The 23,113-nt window shown below is 35.5% G+C and overlaps 3 protein-coding genes and 1 pseudogene across 7 annotated transcripts in view; 3 read left to right on the top strand and 1 right to left on the bottom strand.

Annotated features, from left to right (window-relative positions):
- LOC119524593 (germinal center-associated signaling and motility-like protein) overlaps nucleotides 1-2,780 on the top strand; it is a 39,752-nt gene extending 36,972 nt beyond the window's left edge. The window contains exons 4-5 of the mRNA XM_037823316.1: nucleotides 1,265-1,293; nucleotides 2,204-2,780. Coding sequence (XP_037679244.1) covers nucleotides 1,265-1,293; nucleotides 2,204-2,446 — 272 coding nt within the window. The 3' untranslated portion in view covers nucleotides 2,447-2,780. The remainder of the gene's footprint in view (nucleotides 1-1,264; nucleotides 1,294-2,203) is intronic.
- The window catches only part of LOC119524586 (zinc finger protein 596-like), a 1,058,357-nt gene that overhangs the window by 193,594 nt on the left and 841,650 nt on the right, over nucleotides 1-23,113 (bottom strand). The window lies entirely within an intron of this gene.
- Nucleotides 14,870-15,796, top strand: LOC119524526 (putative olfactory receptor 2B8). Its single transcript, XM_037823210.1, has one exon. It carries the CDS (start codon nucleotides 14,870-14,872, stop codon nucleotides 15,794-15,796), a length of 927 nt encoding a protein of 308 aa, XP_037679138.1.
- On the top strand, nucleotides 15,830-16,319 carry LOC119524525 (annotated as a pseudogene).

The following is a 23,113-nucleotide window of genomic DNA, read 5'->3' as shown; positions in this document are numbered from 1 at the left end:
TAAAATAAAGACAAAAAATATATCTAAACAATAGGGAAGGAATAAAGGGTATGGGATGTCTTGAGTGTTCTTTTTTAATTTTTTCTTTATTTTGGATTAATGAAAATGTTCTAAAATTGATTGTGGTGATGAATACACAAATATATGATGATATTATATTAGCCACTGTGCCAGTTTGAATGTATTGTGTCCCCCAAATGCCATTATCTTTGTGGTCTTGTGGGGCAGAGATTTGCTTGGAATGTGCCCCACCCAGCTGTGGGTGATGATTTTGATGAGATGTTCCCATGGAGGTGTGGCCCCACCCATTCAAGGTGGGCCTTGATCAGTGGAGCTATATAAATGAGCTGACTCAAAGAGAGGGAACGGAGTGCAGCTGGGAGTGTTGTTTTGAAGAGGAGCAAGCTTGCTAGAGAGGAACCTCCAGGGAGAAAGCCATTTTGAGGCCAGAACTTTGGAGCAGACACCAGCTGCCTTCCTAGCTAGCAGAGGTTTTCCGGACGCCATTGGCCATCCTCCGGTAAAGGTACCCGATTGCTGAGGTGTTACCTTGGATGCTTTGTGGCCTTAAGACTGTAACTGTGCAACCAAATAAACCCCCATTTTATAAAAGCCTATCCATCTCTGGTGTTTTGCATTCTGCAGCATTAGCAAACTAGTACAGCCACTGATTGTATACTTTGGTGGATTATATGGTGTTTGAATATACCTCAATAAAATTGCTCTTAAAAAGTGATTCTCAGGTTAATTTGTGTAAATTGCTGTAGTCTTTATGAACTTTAATCAACTTGGGTCTATATTTTTGTAAGTAATTTTAAATAATTAGTAACTCATTTTTTCTGTACCAATCACTACAATGATTGTTCTCTTGAAATATTAAATGCCTTTTCTGTGATACTTTTATTGCAAAATCTCTTAAATTTCCAGCTATAACTATTCTCTATTGACACTTGGCATGCTTTACTGTCAGACCATAGTTGTTGACAAAATTGTATCACTGAGTTTCAAAATCTACTTTATTGACCAGACTTGGTATGTTTTCAATTACACAGTGGAAATAGTATCCCTGTTGCCTCAAAACATATGTTCTTTCTTGATCTTGCAATCAGCTTTGAGAATCCGAATTATAACATGCCAGGCAGGCAGATATTCAGGGATTGTTTGTAGTTTCATCTCTGCATTCCATCCTTTTCACTTTTCTCTCCCCAACTGTGATGGTACAAGTCTGAGGTTGCTTTTTTTTTTTCCCTTCCCCATCTTCCAGGTCAAGATGTTTCATCCACTTCTTATCAGGTAATTAAAATTTTCATTAAATTTTTCTTATGAATGCCAAAATAAAGATGATTTTCTTTAAGAGTTGCTATAAATATTTCTTTACTTGCAATTCCTGAATGGACTTACAGAAATCTTACACATTTAAGATAATTTATTTGGAAATTTTTACACAGTAATGGAAGGAAATCTCAACTTGAAAAGTGCCTTAACTGGCTCAGATGTCTGCCAGGTTCTCATTGTGGTCTCAGATCTTCTGGAGTCTCATATTAATTTTCTAAATTATAACAAAAACAATATAAATCAAATAAATTTACACTCAGAATCCCATCATCATTAAAACATCAATTCTTTTTAGCATTCCACATTCCTTTCCAATTCTTGTGTGCAGGAATTAACATTTATATTTATGGACATAGAGGAAATAAAAAACATGAAAAAATTTATTCCTTTTAATTAGTGCATACCATCTTAATGTTTTAATTTTTCTTTCTTTGCCTGTGTACTTGAAAACATGTTTAAACTCTAAATTTTATTAGTCATATTTTACCTTCTGAAAATGTATTTTCAGACTAAGTATTTATTGAGGCCTGATAGTTGCATATACCACTGGTCAACATGTGTGACCTAAAGTACATGATTGCTCTCTCCAGATGATCAGTGAAATGATAGTGTCCTTCTTCCCTCCTTTTTTGGGGGTGGGGGCATAAGAGTAGATTGTGTAGTGGCATGAAGCACAGTACACGGTGCTAAAATGAAGTCTAAAAGACATTGGGACCTGGAGCTACCTGGAGCCAGTGCTTCTGGACACCTGAGGTGTAAAAGCATCTTCCTGTGGGGAAAGGCACAGATAGAAGAGGGGCAGGCACTTGGATTCGTATCTGATGGATGGTTCTGGATCCTTGATTTCTTTTCTCCTTCTGCTTGGCAGGAAAATGAGGATGGCAGTGGCTGTGAAGAAGTATGCTACACAGTCATTAATCACAGTCATCATCGGAGACCCTCCCTGAGCTCCACTGATGATGGCTATGAAAATATCGACTCCACCACAAAGAGAGTGAGGCAGTTCAGAGATGGACCAGAAACAGAATATGCCCTTCTCAAGACAACCTGTGTTTCTAGGCCTGCTTCCAGCATCCACGAGCATGATTATGAGACTGTGTTTCCCTGCTAGAGACCCTCCTGTGGCCTCATCACCTTCCTGGTAATGAACATGACCCAGAACGAGAGTCCAGGAAATCCTCTCTCAGCAGCTCATGAATCACCTGCTTCAGCCCAGAGATTAAAAATGATGTTGTTGTGCTGTATTGCCTTGAGCAAATATGAAACATGATATCTCTGTTGTTTGGGGTAAACCATATAAATTGATCCAATGACATAGATTATTCTACATCTTTTGTTTGTAAGGTTTGGGGACATGGATAAGGTGGAAAACTTTCCTAGGACAATAAGCATCCAATAGAATTTTTACAGATTGTGTTCTGGAATCTTCTATTCCTAACCCTGCTGTCCCAAAATAGAATATCAACATTTCCAATCCTACTTATTTCATTTTTGAAGTGTAATCCACTCAAGGAACTTCTTAAAAATATAAAACTGGTGGGTGGCCAGACTTTTTGCTAACCTGATATTTACTTCAATTTTGCCTTTTCCCATATACTGGAAATTCTTGCATGAAAACTTGTGGTAATAATACAAGTATCAAGTACTGTTTTTTGATATTGACCTGAGAGGAGTAGCTGAGAGGAGTAGCTGCAAAGTCATAAAACAAGATGAAACAAACCAGGTGCAGTTGCCCCCTTTTTCCTTTCTCAGACAGTATAGTCAACAAATTGAATGATTCTGTTAAAAGATTAGTATTTTAAAAAATGGAAAGTAAGTGTGTGTTTTCAGCTTTGTTTACAGCATATCAGTAACTTGTACTTTTACTAATAAGAAGAAATATTGTCTGGACTTAAAATTTGAGCAGGCTGGTGAATAATCCATCTTTTTACATTTTCATTCCCAAGGCATTTTAAAATCATAGTCCAACTTCCCTGTCAGGATACAGAGGTCTTAACTGACAAACCATTCATGATATATTTTTCTATATAGTTACAAAATACTGATATTTTGGTCATTGACAATTATCAATAAGAAGAGGATCTTTACCTAAACTATTTGCTTTATGCAAGTTTTAATTTTCTACCCTGGAGTAAGTCTAGTAATCCTTTGGAGTGATTTCAATGTGCAGAAGAATAACTTAATAGAATCTTGCAATTCTAGAAAATCCACCCTGTCAGAAATATGCCAATCTTGTGGAAATCATCCAATTTTAGGAAATGACAAAATTATTGACTCTGTATGCTTTTATAGTTATTTGTAGTATGTAATAATTATCATATTTAAAATAAGACTGAGTAATTTTACTTTGTTTAACAATATGGAATTATAGCAGAAGGGACAGACAAAGGAATCATGAATAATATTGTTCAGTACAAAAATACTGGAGCCCAAAGGCCTAAATATGACATGTTTGTTAACTGTAAGCCATGGGCAGGTCAGTTAATCTTTCTGAGATTCAGTTTCTCAACTAAAAAGAATTAAAAATATAATGATCTTATGTTTGTGAAGACCAATAAAATCACTATTGTAAAAGTATTTTTTAACCTGTAAAATACTTTCTAAAGGCTAATTTATTTTCTTATGCATGTAAATATTTGTACTTTTTATTTATATTCTAATCAACTTTACTGAGTTATAATTCTGTACAAGAAAATGAAGCCACTTTAAAGTTAGATGAGTTCTGCCAAATGCTTTCACACATGTAATCACTACCCCATCAACATATAGGGATTTTCTGTTATCTCAGAAAGTTTCATCATGCTCCTTTTATTCGGTTCCTCCAGTCCTAGAAACCACTGATCTGCTTTGTCTTAACTATAGATTAGAAGAGTTGTTTATACCATTTTATTGTTGAATAGTATATAATTGTATGTGTGTACCATAATTTGTCTATCAAATCATGTGTTGATGGTCACGTGGGGGCATTTATAACTTTTGGCTTTATGAATGAAGCGGGTATGAATGTTTTTGAATATTCTGGGTTATATGGTAAGTGTATGCTTATCTTCATAAGAAAGTAACAGATGACTGTTCTCCAAAGTGGTTGTACCATTTTACATGCACACCAGCAACGTATGAGAGTTGCGATTGTTCAACAATCATACTACCAGCATAACTGCTAAACTTGGGCTATGCCAGTATTTCAATTAAAGCCATTAAAATGGATGTGCAATGGTGAGATAGCTTTACAATTTGATCTGCAGTTCCCTGATGATTAGGGAATGCTTTATGTGCTTATTACACTATGTGTTTATTGCCTATTCATACTTTTTGTGAATTGTCAAAATCATTTGCCCATTTTAAAAATTAGTTTGCTTGTCATCTTGTTACTGAGTTGTAAGACTTCTTCATATACATTGAATGCAATTCCTTTGTTTTATATATGTATGTGTGTGTGTGTGTGTGTGTGTGTGTGTGTGTGTCACATAGTATGTCCAATTCTATGGCCAACATTTTCATTTTCTTAAGAGTGTCTTTGGAAAAGCAGGAGTTTAAAAATATCAATGAAGTCCAATTTATCAATTTTTTCTTTGTACCATGTTTAAGAATTTTTTCTTCTTCTGCACTTTCTTCTAAATGTTTCAGGGCTTCAGTTTGGATTTTAGGTCTGTGATCCATTTCATGTTAATAATTGTATATGGTGTGAAGTAAGGGTGGAAGTTCATATTTACTCAAACTGGTATTCTGTTATTCCAATAATATTCTTTGGAAAGATCTTCTCTCCTTAAATTGCCTCAACACCTTTGTTGAAATCAACTGACAATATTTGCATAGGTGTATTTCTAGACTCTGTATTTTGTCTATATCTATGCTAATCCCATATTGTCTTGAATACTGTATTTTATATATTTTGAGATTGGGTAGTTTTAGTCTTCCCAGTTTGTATTTTTCAAAGTTGTTTTGACTCTTCTAGGTCATCTTAATTTTCAAATAGATTTTAGAATCAGCTTCAAAATTCCTACCAAAAGTTTGCTGGGATTTTATTGGATTGTTGTTGAATTTGTAGATCATTGTGGTTCCACTAGGCTGTGGCGAAGCTGATGGAACAGACTTTGCCTGCTACATCTCTTGGCCAGCAGGGTGGAGGGAAAGGGGCTGGGTGTTCTTTAAACTTCTGCTGGAAACTTCTGCTGGAAACAATGAATATTATCTACATTCACATTCCATTGGTCAAAGCAAATATTATGGCTGCACTTGTTAAATAGAGTGGGTATGTGAAATCCTGCTGCATGGAGTGACAGAGAAGAGGCAATGGGCCAATCCTTATGGGTGAGCTATAATATATCACAGTATATATATATTTTATTTTATTTTATTTTTTTTATTGAAAGAACAAGATTTATTCTTTTTGCAAAAAAAAAAAAAAAAAAAAAAAAACTGAGAAGAAATTTAATAATAGCCATCCAATACATAAAGGGCCCTCACACAGAGAAGGGCAATAAGCAGTTCCCCCTTGACCCACAGTTGACAAAAATCAAAGAAAAGTGACTTAAACTACACCTATCTGAGAGATTTATAACCAACTCTCTGCTCAGCAAAACCTGAAATATTCACTCTGTATTCTTGAAGCATAATTAACTCTCTGATTAAAGATTTTACTTATATATATATATAAACACATACATATATACACACACGTATATGTAGACATTATATAATGTGTCATACACATACACACACACACACATACATATAATGTTTGTTTACATATGGTGCTAAATATATGCCCTGGTCATGTTGTTCAAGTATCCTTTTTGAGCCCAAATTTCTGCTATATAGTATTTAACCCAGTACTACTTGCAATTAAGTACTTAATATGGTCTATATATATATTTTAAATTTAAATTGGGGTTTCCTACAAAAAACAATGTAGTGGCCACGAATATATTGAACACTAAATTATTATTTTCAATGGCTGCCTCATATTCCATTGCATGAAATTAAGAAACAATTAATTTGCCCAATCCAATTAGGATTAATGTAAGATTACAAATTTTTCTTTGGTATAAGCTGTGCTGCAAGGAAATTTTGTGACTATTTCCTCAGAATCAATGTCATTCATGGGATAACTGAGTAAAGTATGATATTTTAAATGATTATTCAGTTAATTTAGGAGTAATCAATATCTATATAATACTGAGAGTTCGCATTCCAAACAAATACCATGCATTTTAATTATTTCATGTCCTACACTAGAGTTGCATAGCTTTATGTGTATTCTTCATGTGTCTCATGAACATTGTTAAAAAAATTATTTGTATACATTTTCAGGTTGTTGCATTTATGACTCTTATAAATTAAAATTTCTAATTTTATAGTTAGATTTTTTTTTATATTTTGTATATTTATGTTATAATTAGTCACATTACTGAATTGTCCTGATGTTTCAAATATATTTCCAATTGATTTTTCTGACTTGTCTAAATAAAAATTTTGTTGTTTACTCTCAACATTTGCCTATTATTTTTAGCATTTATGCCTGATTCTTTTGTTCTGCTCTGCTGTTAGAATACCCTGAATAAAGTAAAATATTATCTGAAAAGGCCAGATGCTACATTTTTATTTCATATTATTGAACTTTTCCTCAGCTTTGTTCATTGATGTTAACTTTCAGTTTGATAAACAAATAACACCCACACACAAAAACTTTGGTGCATGCATGCACACACAGAAATGTCAACTTTAAGGAAGTATATTATTCTCTTTATATTTTACTTAGCACATTAACTAGGAAGAAATGTTGACTTAGATTAGATTAATTTTGAGAATGCTGATCTACCAGCAGTGGAGATGTTGAGTTTGCATTGATAATTAAATTCCTAAAACACAATAGGTTTTCCCAGCACGAAGTATAATTAACATTAAGGGAGGATATAGGGCCTATAACAAAGTGTGAATGACAATAGCTAATACAAAGGCTTGTGACTTTGTTACCCTTTGAAAGCACGGTTCTAAATAGGCCCACCTGATCCCACATCAAACAGAGAAACAAGTCTCTCTGCTTGGTAAGAAGGTGAGTTTATTGAAGACGCATCAACAAGGAACTGGAGGAAAGAAAAACCTTTTGAGCCCAATTCAGAGTGAGAAGAATTATTTGGGCTTTTATAACTCCAAACAGACAAAGAAATGGCCAGAAGCCAGAAGAAAGTAGAAAGGGAAAAAGAAGAGAGAAAGCTTTTGGTCAGCATCTCTTGTTATCTTCAGGTCCTCCCCTCATTCAGGCTTGTTTTTCAATGTCCCGATTATGAGACCATATGGTTACATCCCTCATATCTTACTGCAGGCAATGCTGGGATAGTTCCTGGGAGCAGAGAGTAACTTTTTGTTATTGTGATTAGAGCAACAGCAAGTTTTTTTTAACAAGGGCTTTTCATAGTCAGAATAACTCAAAGTTGCTTGAGTGAAGTGATCTTAATAAACAGTTTTTTTTTTTTCCTCTATTGGTTATTGAAGACTATACTAACCATTTTCCAGCTGAAGAATTATACTGAATATTTTCTACTTATCCAGCTATCAACTTATGGTTGCAGTTTCTTACACACAGTCACAGGAGGGTAGTTGAGGAGCTGTCAGCATCTGAACTCAGGGTGACCATCAGCATGTTCAACTGTGCACCTTGCCACCTATAGCCAACTCACGGTGGGAAACCAGGTCCCATTTTTGAGAGGAGTCACATCTCATCAACCTGGTTGTGAGGAACATGTCCAAAGTCATGTGTCCAGATTCTTATATTTTTGATCAAATATACTATGATAAATTTATATATTACAAGGAAGATTCAAAGCAAGAAATTTAATCCTCAAGTGTCTTAATAAAGAGTAATGATGATGGTCACACAACATTGTAAAAGAAATTAATGCCCCTGAATTGTACACTTAAAAATGGTTAAAAGGCAAATTTTATGTTATATGTATTACCACAGAGTCATATTGAAGGTTTGTGACATAAATTAAATTACCATACATACATATACTAAAAAAAGTTATATTAAGAGATTCTCAGATTCAAAGAGGTTTTGATCTATTGGGGAAATGTTAACCAGGGAAATCATCTGCAGGCTATGCTTGTAACTGTTGAATAAAGTAGTAAAACTCTGTGCAAAAAAAAAAAGTAAAGACCCCTAATCAGCTTTTAACCTTTTCCTTCAATGAAATAATCAAGTAATCACATATGATTAATTTATTAATGAAATCAATGCTATTATTGAAATTTCATTACTAGATTTTCTAATATTGAACCATATTTACTTTACTGGAAATAAAATCGATAGAAATATGTATATTATTATTTTAATATATAGTTAATGTTTATTCTATTTTCATATTATGTTTATATTTTGAATTTAATATATACATTTGCTAATATAAATATATTTGATAATATTTATTTAGATGCTTTTAATCAATATTCATATGTGAAAAGAAATGAATCTTTAACTTTTCCCAATATTTTATTGTGAAAAATTTCAAACAGCAAATATCAAAGTTTTACAGGGACATGTTCTTCCAATTCTGCATTTTGTTAATTAGTCATGTATCCATCTATTCACCCTCAGTCTATCTAACTTTTTTGATGCATTTCAAATGAAATCAAAGATATCAGTATATTTCTACTTCACCAAGTATATCATTACTAGAATGCAATAAATCCTCATAATTTTTCTTTTGATGTGAAATTTAGTTCAATGAAATGAAAAGAAATCTTAAGTGTATATCCACAGAATTTTTAATAAGTGAATAAAATTGTATAACCCCAAATCACTCCTGAATGTTCCATCATGTTCCTTCCCAATTGATCCTTATCTCACCGTTCTCCTGATTTTCCCACCAAAGTTTAATTACGGTTATTCTAGAACTTCATGCAAGTGGAATCAAACTCCTGTGTAAGTCTTCTTTCAATCAGCTTTGGGTTTTTGAGACAAATCCATTTTGTTGCCTATATGAGACTTCATTCTATTTTTTAAACCATCCAATTGGTTAAACATACAACAGTTTGTTAACCCATTTTCTTATTGGATTAGAGCTCTCTTCTGTGGACATTCTTTTGGAAGTGTTTTTTTCCATTCCTTTCCACTAAAGTCCTAGGAGTAGATTCACCAGATCAAAGGGTAGGTCCGTTGTTTAGTTTTATAAGAAACTGACAGATCTCTTGCCATAGCATTTGTATCACTTTACTCTCCCACCACCAATGCATGAAAGTTTTTTCCTTTCCCTCACCGCCCCATTCCTTCCATCTCCTCCCTTCCCTCCTTCTGATTGTTTGACTTCATTTAAATTTCCACAACTAAGCTTACTTACTGTGTCTAACAGCAGAGACATTTTCTGCTTTCTCCTATTTTATCCCACGGAACTTTTAGATGGTTTGTAAAAGTAGAAACAACGAACAAGATTACACACTTGACCCATCTTTAACAAAATTAGATTTTTATTTTTTACCTTTCTAGGAGATGAACATTAAATGTAGTATTTTTGTAAGCAATTTTAAGCATATTGCTTAAGATGTTCATTTTTTCCTGCTTTTAGTCTATTTTCCTTATTTATGCCACATACATATTATTCATAGGAGTATTCATTGTTTTCTTAAATTTAAGAAGTTATTAAATTATTCAATATTTGCTTTCTATTTCACATATATTTTCCACATTTTAAAATTCTTGTTTAAAATTTTAGAGTTGAATTTTTACTCTTTTTACAGAACATATTTTAATTTTTGTATAGTCAGTCTCAACAGTTTTTTATTGACATGATTTGATGCTTGCTTGAGACATAAAATTCCGGTGCATCTACATATTCATTGTCAACTTAATATTTGATCAATAAAATTTGCTCTCTTTTTTTGTCTGCTTAGTGTTTTTTTAACATGAACTCAAAATTTTACTGAGTTTTTTTTTTTTTTGATAATTCAATTCTTTTCTATTCTTTTTATCTCTGTTTTTTATTCACTTTTTTTAGGTTTATTTCATATCAATTTATTTTGTATAATTAGTATGCATTTGAGTTTAGGTTTGTTTTTATCTTTTTCATTCAGCCTGTGACCTGCCTTTTTTGATGAATTGGAATATTCATCCTTCTTCCATTTGTTGCTGTAAGAGACTGATTTATTTATTGAACTCATTTAGGAGCACTATTATATGCCTGGCCTGATATAATTTGACTTCTATCACCTTATTTTAATGCTTTCAATATGTAAAATGTCATAGTTGTTTCTTCTTTGCTTTTTTCCTCCATGAACTGCATCTTTACCTTTTAATTTATTTTGTATTTGGGAAGTATTTAGTCTGTATATTATTGCTATTTTTTAAAAAAATATTTAAGTAAAATTCTTGTTTCATAATCATATCCTTCAGAAATTGAAATATCTACCTTTTGAGTGGTGAGACAAATAATGCATTTTAAATTTCTCCCCCTTACCTTCATCAAATCATGGATTTGGTGATGCATGATAAGACTTTGGATCATTCTTTTATTAGCATTCATTTAATTACATCATGTATTCTTATAGTAAATCCAAGCAGTACATACAGGGTACTCCCACCATCATATTTGTCCACCAGCCAGCATTTTCACCTACCTACTCTGTTTTCCCACCTGTTTTGAAGGTTGAACTTTGCAGATATACATTCAGTTCTCCCACTTCTGGCTGAGATCTCGTCTCTCGTGCATTTGTATGTGTTTGCATGTGCATGTCTGAGAATCACGGGCATTGCCAGAATTTCTTCTATTTGCTTCTTCTGAATTTATATCCCTCTGCCAGAGAAGAGGCTCATATGTGACACTGTCCATCATCTTCTAATGTGGGTCTTTTCCAAAATTATATTCCAATGTCACTTGAGGTTATTTTCACATCTCAGTTTCAGTGTTTTTGCTAGGTTTAATTTGCACATTATTTCAATTGTATATTTATTCCTTTTGGATACTTTTGGTAAGCCTCATTCAAGGCCTTTGCAAGGCCTTCTAGTATGTCTTTTTACATTTCTCATATTTTGAGTGATTGGTGTGATTGGAACAATCTCGTGAATATCTAGAGAAGACAACTCCAGAGGTGAATTTTGAAGAAATTTGTGATTTCCAAGTGCAGGTGATCCCAGGTCCCATATGGTTATCTTATTTGGATCTGGAAACTGCAAATCATCTCTTACAAACAGTAAGAGCAGAGTGATAAAAATACCTGCCTTACATGCTTCCTTTTTCCTAAGTGATTCCTAATTAAACGTGTCCCAGTGAACACAGATAGTAATTGCTTCCTTGGGGATCTTTGCTCCAGTGACCTCAGCCAGTAGATTATACCATATATCCTCCTTTTGCCTTCTTCACTCTCTCATGATTCTAGAGAAAAAGAAGACACCACTCCTTTTAGGAGCTTGTACACATCTTCATTCATGGTGTTTGCTTCTCAACTTCAGGTAAAAGATGGTAGCCATTCTGCCAATAAACACTACATTTTCTCTCCACATGCAAGTGTCTATAAATATTCTGGCAAAATGTTTATGGGGAGAAAGTCAATCACTTGTTTATTGCTCCTTTATCATAAACAAAGAGATAATTAAATGCTCTGCTGCTATTCAGATTAAAGAGAGGTGAATTTAATTTTTTAAAAAGCATTTTACCAGACACATATGTATATTTCACTTGTTTGAAATGAGTAAATAAACTATTTGTATAGAGATCCCATACTACTAATTATTCACTAAAAGTCATAGAGGGAGTGCTATTTTGAAAATATATTATCTGAATATGATGCTAATATTGTAAACAACTCTGCCCTCTTTCAACATATGAATGTATGTTATTCTGCAGAAGAAAAGAACTTAATGGATAATTTATAATTAGATTACATTTTCAGGAGCTTAAAGCCATTGTTTAAGATGTTGTGAAGAGAGTAATAAATGGATGGTGCTTGCTCTGAATGTACAGACATAGCTAATTTTTGGAGTGATCAGCCACACTTTTGTTTTCTTCCTTTTTCTATATTATGGACTTAAGGATTTCCTTTGCCGGTAGGAAGTTGGCAGATGGAACCTTCTGACCAAGCTATAACCATGATGCAACATCTCTGAGTATTTTAACTTGGTTCAGAGAGAAAAATCTTTGAAGGTGAATGCCTTTCATGATATCTAGTTTATTCATGAAGAACATTAATATTCATGTTCATGTTAACATGCCATAATATTGAGTCAGAAGACACCAATTTTTTATTTGTGTTTTATTTCTAGAATGAATTAAGTGTAGGAAAAATGTGACATTGGAGGATAAGTATTAAGAGTGTGTGTGTGTGTGTGTGTTTGCATGTATTTGTGAATTGTCTGAAGAGAGATGATGTGTGATGTCTTCATGTAAATGAGATTGGCAGGAAAAAGTTTGTAAAGAAAGGAGAGCAGAGAGATATAAAATACCTAATTTTGACTCAAGATGTGGTTATAGGACTTTTGAAACATATTTATTGCTCTTTCCTGAAAGATTCTTATAACATGTATGGTAAATCTAGCTGCAAAATATGGAAACAGTTGGTATAAAAGTCAGTGTGTCATGAATACAGAATGACTGTTAAAGACAAAATAAACCTCAGAACATCATACATAGATCAATATATACATTAAAAAGGTATTGATTTAAATCTTTCTTGAACCTAGAAGCTGCTGCATGTTTTTATCTGGGAACAAACATGACAAAGAGTCATATTTTGATGTATTATTAGGATTTGAATCAAAATGATGGGAGTAGGGCAAGATTATTAGAGATATAGGGGGCAGAAACTGGGGTCAAATATGAAGCTGAATTTTCAGTTTAGATGTCTGGAAAATGGTATGCACTGCTGTTAAGATGTTATCAAAAACCTTTTGTGGTGGGAACTTGGGCTCACTGCTGGATATGTTGAATTAAAGTTGGTACTATTATGCACACATAAACACAGACATACTAGTATACAGTTTCACAATCAAAATTGATAAAGACAACTGAAGATACCGTCATGCTGTCAGAAGCAAGCAGTGAATTGCAGTCATGTGACTGGGTGAGAAAGTTGAGAAGAACTGGCATAAAAGAGCTGAAAACAGAAATATATTTTTTGAATTTATCAATCTTTTCCTTTATTTGAGCTTTCTGTGTCAGTTTTTTAATTCATTTTTGTTGAGATATATTCACATACCATGCAGTCATACAAAGCATACATTTAATTGTTCACAGTACCATGATATAGTTGTGCATTCATCACCAAAATTAATTTTTGACATTTTCATTACCACACACATAAAAATAATAAGAATAAAAATTAAAGTGAAAAAGAACAATTAAATTAAAAAAGAACACTAACTGCCTTTTTTCCCCTCATTTTTCTACTCATCCATCCATAAACTAGACAAAGGGGAGTGTGTTCCATATGGCTTTACCAACCACATTGTTATCCCTCATAAGCTACATTTTTATACAATTGTCTTCAAGATTCATGGTTCTGGGGTGTAGTCTGATAGTTTCAGGTATTTACTGCTAGCTATTCCAATTCATTAAAACCTAAAAAGGGTTGTCTATATTGTGTGTAAGAGTGCCCACCAGAGTGACCTCTCAACTCCTTTTGGTATCTCTCTGCCACTGAAGCTTATTTCATTTCCTTTCACATCCCCCTTTTGGTCAAGATGTTCTCCATCCCATGATGCCCGGTCTAGATTCCTCCCCAGGAGTCATATTCCATGTGAAAACAGATATTGAAAACAGCAAAATGATCACAATGGGGAGGAAGAGGAAGAATAAAATTCAATATAGAAGAGAGAAATTTGTCATAATGGAAGAAGAATGAAACTTAAGAATTTCATAATGGTTAGAGTTTAAAGAATAATAGCAAAGTGATTAACATATTTTGTTACTAAGAGTAATGAAGCAGAATGGAAGTGGAACAAATCCATTGGATTTACTGTTATGAGATAATTGTAAACTTCATGAGTTCTGGCTCAGCAGATGAAAAGGACAAAAAGCATATATAGGATAATGAAATGTAACAATGTGGAAAGAAGGGCACTTTCAGCTCCAATCTTGTACAACAATGAAATCATAAAATTGACCCTTTTGATTTCATGTAGATATTGAAGTCATAACTTTGCACAGAATAGCTGAAAGTGAAGAGAACAGAAAGGACAGAATGCAGTCTAATAGCACTGTTAAGTTCCAGAATTGAGGAGATACATGCATGTTTGGTGGCAGAGGTAAAGAAATAGAAAAGTAAAGGCTCCAGATGTTGTATATATAGAAAATAAGCAAAAGAGAAAAATCCCAGGGAAGTCATCAAGAGATTAGTGATGGGGACATAAAATTGGAGTGAATATGTAAATCTGAAATGATTATTTATATTCAATAATTAAAAGATAAAAAATCAGGAATATGCTCTCATTGCATCTTTGAGTGTGGTGCCCAGTTAAGGTGTGGAACTGTAGATTTCTATTCAACCTTGTGTATCAGCTCATGTAAATATATTTTCACTCTTAACAGCAATGCAATGAAAGGTAATGGTCAGTCCCAACATCAGCTCCTTCAGTGGATTTTTCCTGCTGGGTTTCTCCAGCCAGCCTCTGCTGGAGATGACCCTCTTTGTTTTCATTGTGATTTTCTACTTACTGACCCTGCTTGGCAATGCAGCCATCATTCTTTTGGCTCATCTGGATCCCAGGCTTCACACCCCAATGTACCTCTTCCTCAGCCACTTATCCTCCATGGACCTCTGCTACACCACCAGTACTGTCCCCCAGCTGCTGTTCAACTTGAAGGGCCCAGAGAAGACAATAACTTACGGTGGGTGTGTTGGTCAACTCTACGTGGCCTTGGCAATGGGCTGCACTGAGTGCATCCTTCTTGCCGTAATGGCTATTGACCGCTATGTGGCAGTCTGCCAGCCTTTGCACTATACCATGCTCATGCATCCTCGTATCTGTTTGCAACTGGTGACCATGACCTGGGTGACAGGTTTGACCAGCTCGTTAGTGCAGACGGTGCTCATCGTGCAAGTGCCCCTTTGTGGAAGAAATGTCATAGACCACGTCTTCTGTGAAGTGCCAGCTCTCCTCAAACTCGCCTGTGTCGATACCACCTTCAATCAGATGGAGCTCTTCCTCATGAGTGCATTTTTACTCCTGGTACCCCTCTTTCTCATTCTTATTTCCTACAGCTGCATTGCAAAGGTCGTGTGGCAGACTAGGTCATCTGAAGGACGCCGGAAGGCTCTGGGCACTTGCTCCTCGCACTTAGTGGTGGTGCTTCTCTTCTACGGCACTGCTATGGCCACGTATCTGCAGCCTCCTACCACCCCCTCCCAGAACAAGGGCAAATATATGGCTTTGTTTTATGGAATTGTCACTCCAACTCTAAATCCCTTCATCTACTCATTACGGAATAAAGATATGAAAGGAGCACTGAGGAAGATGATAGGGAAAGAGTAAAGAAGAAGGGGAAGAGGGAAGCAGAGGTGGTGCATGCAAGGGGTCTTTGCACATCCCTCCCCGGGGTGGTCAGGTCTGAGCCACGCAGTGCCCAGTGGGTTGGAACAGCACCGTCGCCGTGGGTGTATGTGGGGCTCTTTTCATCTGGTACTGCGTTTACTTTCACCACAAGAGACAGAGTGACCCCAATTTCAAGAACAGGCTGTGAGAGCAAAGAAAGAAACAGAAACTTGCCAAGGAGCGAGCTGGGCTTTCCAAGTTACCTGACCTGAAAGACGCTGAAGCTGTTCAGAATTTTTTTCTTGAAGAAATACAGCTTGGTGAAGAGTTACTAGCCCAAGGGGAATATGAGAAGGGTGTGGACCATTTGACAAATATAACTGCTGTGTGTGGACAGGCACAACAGTTATTGCAATTAGTACAGTGAACTTCCACCACCAGTGTTCCAGATGCTTCTAAGCTCCCAACAATTAGTCAGAGATTTGTAAGTGCTCAAAGCTTAACTGAAGATGATGTGGAATGATAACATCAGCGTAATAAAATCTCAATTTAAAATATTTTTAAAATTCTTAACTCAGAAGATGAACAGCCCTGGGGAAATAAGGGCAGATATGCTTGATTTGGACTGTGTACCACACTGAAGTCTACCAAAATTAATTTTTACTTTGTGTAGGTCCATTTGTCTGTTTTGTGTATTTTTCCCAGTGAAAAGTGTACTTTGATAAGTATTTTTCATTTTATAAATACACTATGGGTTACTGAAACATCATGGATTTTGTTTCTTTCTAAAATGTGCAATTGAAATGTACCTACATGTAACAATACTTAGGTTAAAACACCCAGTGCTCAGCTTGCTGAAATTGCACTTTTTTTTTAAAGCCAGTACATTTTGCTATGCATCAGAAAATTGTATGAAAACTTGATTGTGTGTATCAAATATTTGTGAAACTTGCTGCTGTGCTATATTAACAACTTCACCTCCACCCTTTGTATCAGTCTTGAAATATTTTGTTTAAATCAGTGGGCTTAGTGAACTGTTTTATTTAAAACAGCGGGCTTAATATGTTCTGGGTATTTATCACCCTATAGGTTTAGTAGCTGCAAATAGCACTGGCTTTGGGAGCTTCACCAATTCATGTCTGCTCACTTTCCTCATTTATAAAATATGGGAACTGGTCCACTGATCTCTGAGGCATTCCTTTCAGCTCATAATTTATATACTTCTGTTCAGCATTTTCAAATCCATCTTCTCCTTAGGAGTGTACTTTGTTTGACCACCAGGACTTGCATTGTTTTATACTTTGAATTTCACATGCTTGCTTGACTAAGTATTTCCAAATTGATCTTTTGTTAATGTCTGACTATTGTGTTGATTTTCACTGACATCATGTGGTTCTGTTACAACTCTGTAAATTAATTTGAAGTGTATCCTTTAAGGTAACTTGGATGCTGCTTCTAAAAAATGTTTATTCCCCTTTGCATTTGTCTTTAGTGTACTTTTTTTTTTCTTGGAGCTTTTTTTTTTTTTCATTTTTATTGAGATTGTTCAGATACCGTACAATTATCTAAAGATCCAAAGTGTATAATCACTTGCCCCTGGATACCCTCATACAGCTGTGCATCCATCACACTTAATTTTTGTTCAATTTTTAGAAACTTTTCATTACTCCAGACAAGAAATAAAGTGAAAGATGAAAAAAGAAAAAAAAGAAAAGGAAACTCTAATCCTCCCCTATCCCTAACCAACCCCCCTCAATTGTTGACTTCTAGTATTGATATAGTACATTTGTTACTGTTTATGAAAAAATGTTGAAATACTACTAACTGTAGTATATAGTTTGCAATAGGTATATAGTTCTTCCCTATATGCCCCTCTATTATTAACTTCTAATTGTATTGTCATACATTTGTTCTGGTTCATGGAAGCGATTTCTAGTATTTGTACAGTTGATCATGGACATTGCCCACCATAGGATTCAGTTTTATATATTCCCATCTTTTGACCTCCAACTTTCCTTCTGGTGACATATATGACTCTGAGCTTCCCCTTTCCACCTCATTCACACACCATTTGGCACTGTTAGTTATTCTCACATCTTGCTACTGATGCCTCTGTTCATTTCCAAACATTTAAGTTCATCCTAGTTGAACATTCTGCTCATACTAAGCAACCACTCCCCATTCTTAAACCTCATCCTATATCTTGGTACCTTATATTTCATGTCAATGAGTTTACATATTATAATTAGTTCCTATCAGTGAGACCCTGCCAGAATTGTCCTTATGTGTCTGGCTTATTTCACTCAGTATATTGCTCTCGAGGTTTTGTCGTCAACCCATTTTTTTTTTTAATATGGTTTTGTTCACTCACCATACATTCCATCCCAAGTAAATAATCGATGGTTCTCTGTATGGTCATACATTTATGTGTTCAACACCTTCACCACTATCTATATAAGGGCATCTACATTTCTTCCACAAGGCAGGAGAGAGAGTCAAAGAAGGTAGAGAGGCAAAAGAAAGAGGGAAAAAAAATCATAGCTAGAAAGCAGCAAAAGGAAAAATAACCTTAAATCAAAGTAGAATAAAGAATCAGACAGTACCACCAATGTCAAGTGTCTAACATACCTCCCCTATCCCCCCTCTTATCTGCATTTACCTTGGTATATCACCTTTGTTACATTAAAGGAAGCATAATACAATGATTCTATTGGTTACAGTCTCTAGTTTATGCTGATTGCATCCCTCCCCCAATGCCTCCCCATTTTTAACACCTTGCAAAGTTGACATTTGCTTGTTCTCCCTCGTAAAACAACATATTTGTACATCTTATCACAATTGTTGAATACCCCAGATTTCACCAAGTTACACAGTTCCAGTCTTTATCTTTCCTCCTTTCTTGTGGTGTCTCACATGCTCCCCACCTTTCTCTCTCATCCATATTCATAGTTATCTTTGTTCAGTGTACTTACATTGTTGTGCTATCATCTCCCAAAATTGTGTTCCAAACCACACACTCCTGTCTTCTATCACTCTGTAGTGCTCCCTCTAGTATTTCCTGTAGGGTAGGTGTCTTGTTCACAAAGTCTCTCACTGTCTGTTTGTCAGAAAATATTTTGAGCTCTCCCTCATATTTGAAGGACAGCTTTGTTGGATATAGGATTCTTGGTTGGCGATTTTTCTCTTTCAGTATCTTAAATATATCACACCACTTCCTTCTTGCTTCCATGGTTTCTGCTGAAAGATCCACACATAGTCTTATTAAGCTTCCTTTGTATGTAATGGATTGCTTTTCACTTGCTGCTTTCAGGATTCTCTCTTTGACTTTGACATTTGATAATCTGATTAATAAGTGTCTTGGCATAGGCCTATTCATATCTCTTCTGTTTGGAGTACGCTGCGCTTCTTGGATCTGTAATTTTATGTCTTTCATAAGAGATGGGAAATTGTCATTAATTATTTCCTCTATTATTGCTTCTACCCCCTTTCCCTTCTCTTCTCCTTCTGGGACACCAATGATACATAAATTATTGTACTTTGTTTCATCCTTGAGTTCCCGGAGATGTTGCTGATATTTTTTTCATTCTCTTCTCCATCTGCTCCTTTGTGTGTAGGCTTTCAGGTGTTTTGTTCTCCAGTTCCTGAGTGTTTTCTTCTGCCTCTTGAGATCTGCTTTTGTATGTTTCCATTGTGTCTTTCATCTCTTGTGTTGTGCCTTTCATTTCCATAGATTCTAGTAGTTGTTTTTTTGAACTTTTTATTTCTGCTGTATATATGCCCAGTGTTTCCTTTACAGCCTCTATCTCTTTTGCAATATCTTCTCTAAACTTTTTGATTTGATTTAGCATTAGTTTAAATTCCTGTATCTCAGTTGAAGTGTACATTTGTTCCTTTGACTGGGCCATAACTTTGTTTTTCTTAGTGTAGGTTGTAATTTTCTGTTGTCTAGGCATGGTTTCCTTGGTTATCCAAATCAGGTTTTCCCAAACCACAACAGGCTCAGGTCTCAGAGGGAAGAAATATTCAGTATCTGGTTTCCCTGTGGGTGTGTCTTAGAAAATTGCTCCAACCTTTGATGCTTCAGGTCACTGTGCTTTTCTGCCCAGCAGGTGATGCCTGTTAGCCTATAATTCTTGACTGGTGTGAGGAGGTATGGCTGTGTTCTCCCAGGCTCTGGGGTCTGGTTCTGAATGGAAAGGGCCCCACCCTTTTCCTCCTAGAGAAGACAGACCCCCCAGGTGGAGGTCATTAGCATTTCAATGGTCTCGCTCTCTGCTTGTGGTGTCTCCACCTTTCCCGGAGTCACAGCCCTGGAAACTGAATCTGACTGGGGCTTTCTCCACTGAGCCAAAAAAGAAACAGATAGTCCCCTTCAGACCCACTCCAAGGCGACCCTTCGACTCTCCAAGGTCAGTCATCACCCAAAGCCTCTGTCTGTTTTTTGGGGATGCGTACCTGTAGTGAGCAGTTCACACTCACTACTTAAAACCCCAGTTGGAGCTCAGCTGAGCTGTATTCGCTTGCTGGGAGAGAGCTTCTCTCTGGCACCACGAGGCTCTGCAGCTCGGGCTATGGGGGAGGGGGTCTCACGACTTGGATCCGCAGGTTTTACTTACAGATTCAATGCTGTGTTCTCAGGCATTCCTTCCAGTTCAGGTTGGTGTATGATGAGTGGATGGTCTCATTTGTCCCCCCACAGTTATTCTGGATTATTTACTAGTTGTTTCTGGTTTTTTGTAGTTGTTCCAGGGGGACTACTTAGCTTCCACTCCTCTCTATGCCACCATCTTGCCCCGCCTCCTTTAGTGTACTTTTTAAATCCTAATTTGACTTAATTCATTTATCTTGTTGAACACTGAGAGTAAAGCATGACCCTGTGGCTGAAGACTGAAAAGAATGGAGCTGGTGGGACCTTTTGTTCTCAAATATTGACATGTTATCTGCAGTCACAGATTCAATTTCAGAACTGAGAATAAAGATCCTTGGTATCATGTGGCATCTGCTGAACTGAGCAGCATATCTTGCTGTACAAATTGGCTTCATGCTGTCTAAGTCTATGGAGAGGTCCCAAAGCTTTCTCCTATGTACTGGGCTTTTGGTTTACTTACAAATTTTCTTACCTTAACCTAAGGTTTTTTTTAAATCTATATGTGGTTGTGGTGGTATAGTGGAAAGAGATTGAAATACAGGTCTAGATTCTGCCTCTAGTTAGTCACATAGCCTTGGGCATGTCATGTCTTACCTATAAATTAGAACTTCAAACCAGAAGGCTCAAATGTTTAAGAACTCTTCCTCCAGGTAAATTCTAGGTTTGTGGAACTCTGAAACAGTGTGATTTTATTATTATTATCATGACACTTGGTAGACATTTTGAGGGGATAACCAGTAGAAACATGATGGTCGATCAGTTTTACTAATAGGATTTGAAATTCAAAGCATTATAGTGGTGATTGGTTAATAATTGACCATGTGGCGAAGAAACAATCTTCTCTCTTGCAATAGTCTAGGTATGGATTGGGGAGGGGGATAGAGGGAGAATATAGGTGGGAAGAAATTCAAGGAGCAGACAGCTTGGCAAGAAAAGAGTGGACGCAGAAAAACTAAAAATTAGCTGGAGGAGTAGGGGTCAACTTAGATTTTGGGAGAGTAGAAATCTAAGCATATATGTCCTTGAAAATTGCAGTGCTGTACAAGCTGAGTATCACTTGGCTGTCTGGAAAATAATTAACTTTGATTTAATCCTTGTTGAAAAGGCAGTGATAGCTTCACTTTAGGGCTGATTAAGCCAAGTACATTTTCTTATTTAAGTGACAGCTTTGGTACTTTAACATTAGGTCACACTTTTGAAAGTATTACATTAGAAAAATCACCTGCTTTCCCCCACCCCCCACCCCCTTCCTCAGTGAACACTGTTTCCTACCTAAAGTTTTAATAGTGGTGATGAAACCAGGGAGTTGTGATGCTAGCCAAATGGTGCCCAGTAAGTGGGAATAAAACAACTCAAGATTTAAGTGGAGTAAAAACAGATTGAATGTTACCATGTATTAATGTTGCAAGCTAGCATAAAATCTTTGGACATGCAAGGCATGTATTAGTGTATGTTGAAATGTTTCTTTGGGCAAATACAAAGTTTCCATAATTTGTATTTAAAGTGAAAGCATTTAAAGCATAGTTTGACCTTACTGTAGCATTGTGTTTCAGATAACTAGAACTTATTTTCACATTTAACTTAGGCAAAATGTGTAAAACCTAGTATACTGTGCCCAGTATGCAGTCAGTAAATATTTGATTCTTGTAATCCCTCAGGAAATTTGATATTTTTACCACCTTCCTGCCTGTCTTTGTGACCTCACTGATTCAACCTATGGACCAGGGTGTTAATGAAATGTGACTGCAGAAGAGATTTTGGGAAAACTGGCATATCATGCAGCAATCATATAATTTTGTTTTGTAGTATAAAAAATGCAGTTTTTATTATTGCTTGTGCCTCAACTGTTTAAGTGAATATTAAAGGACTTGAAGGAAAAAAAGGAAGAATTTGAAGAGATGGAGGATACTGGCTAAAGGGAAGCAAGCCATGAGATGTTTTTAATTCTGAAAAAAATGGTAACATCTTTGTCATTTGTGAATAGCCTAACTTGTGTCAGAATATACATATATGTACATACATATACATATATATATTTGCATGAACATTTTTATATCAAATCTTCAAGTGTGAAGTAATTGAGCAGATTATCTAATGATATCTATCTTGACCGCCACTGGCCAACTCCATGACCTTTGGCAATTCATTTAAGTTCTGTCATTGTTGTTATTATTATCAAAACAGGGCAATGAATTACCTACCCTCATAGTTGTGAGGCTTGTGCAGATGAAGTTAGATAAAATAGCACTTTTTAATCTGCAAAAGTAAAATATAGAAAAGTCCACATTTAATTTTGGGGGAATGTTGTTTCTGTTTATCTAGAATTAAAAATCTTTGAATTGATAGTTACTTTAGAGGCAATGTGGCCTAATTTATGCAGTATATGAATCTCTATGACATATTTTTTGAATAGTAGTCACTCAAATTTGAACATTTCCACAACAATGGCATTTGGTGTTTGCAAGATAAATGCTCCATATTTGGACAGATATACTCATATTATTCTTTCTTAAATTAAGCTGGAAATCTGCCTCTTTTCTACTTAAACCTGTTGACTTTGGTTTCTGCATTCTGAGCCAGACACTATAGGCTCTGACAATGTAATCTTTCCTTTGCTAAAATATCTTTAACATTTAAAACAAACTATCACATTCAATTCTGTGAATTAA

This window comes from Choloepus didactylus, assembly GCF_015220235.1.
Source record: "Choloepus didactylus isolate mChoDid1 chromosome 11 unlocalized genomic scaffold, mChoDid1.pri SUPER_11_unloc2, whole genome shotgun sequence".
NCBI classification, from domain to species: Eukaryota; Metazoa; Chordata; class Mammalia; order Pilosa; family Megalonychidae; genus Choloepus; species Choloepus didactylus.
This window is presented reverse-complemented; position numbering and strand designations above follow the sequence as displayed.

Bases quoted from the DNA above. Each gene is read 5' to 3' on its own strand.
- LOC119524526 (XM_037823210.1), top strand. From the start codon at position 14,870: ATGGTCAGTCCCAACATCAGCTCCTTCAGTGGATTTTTCCTGCTGGGT.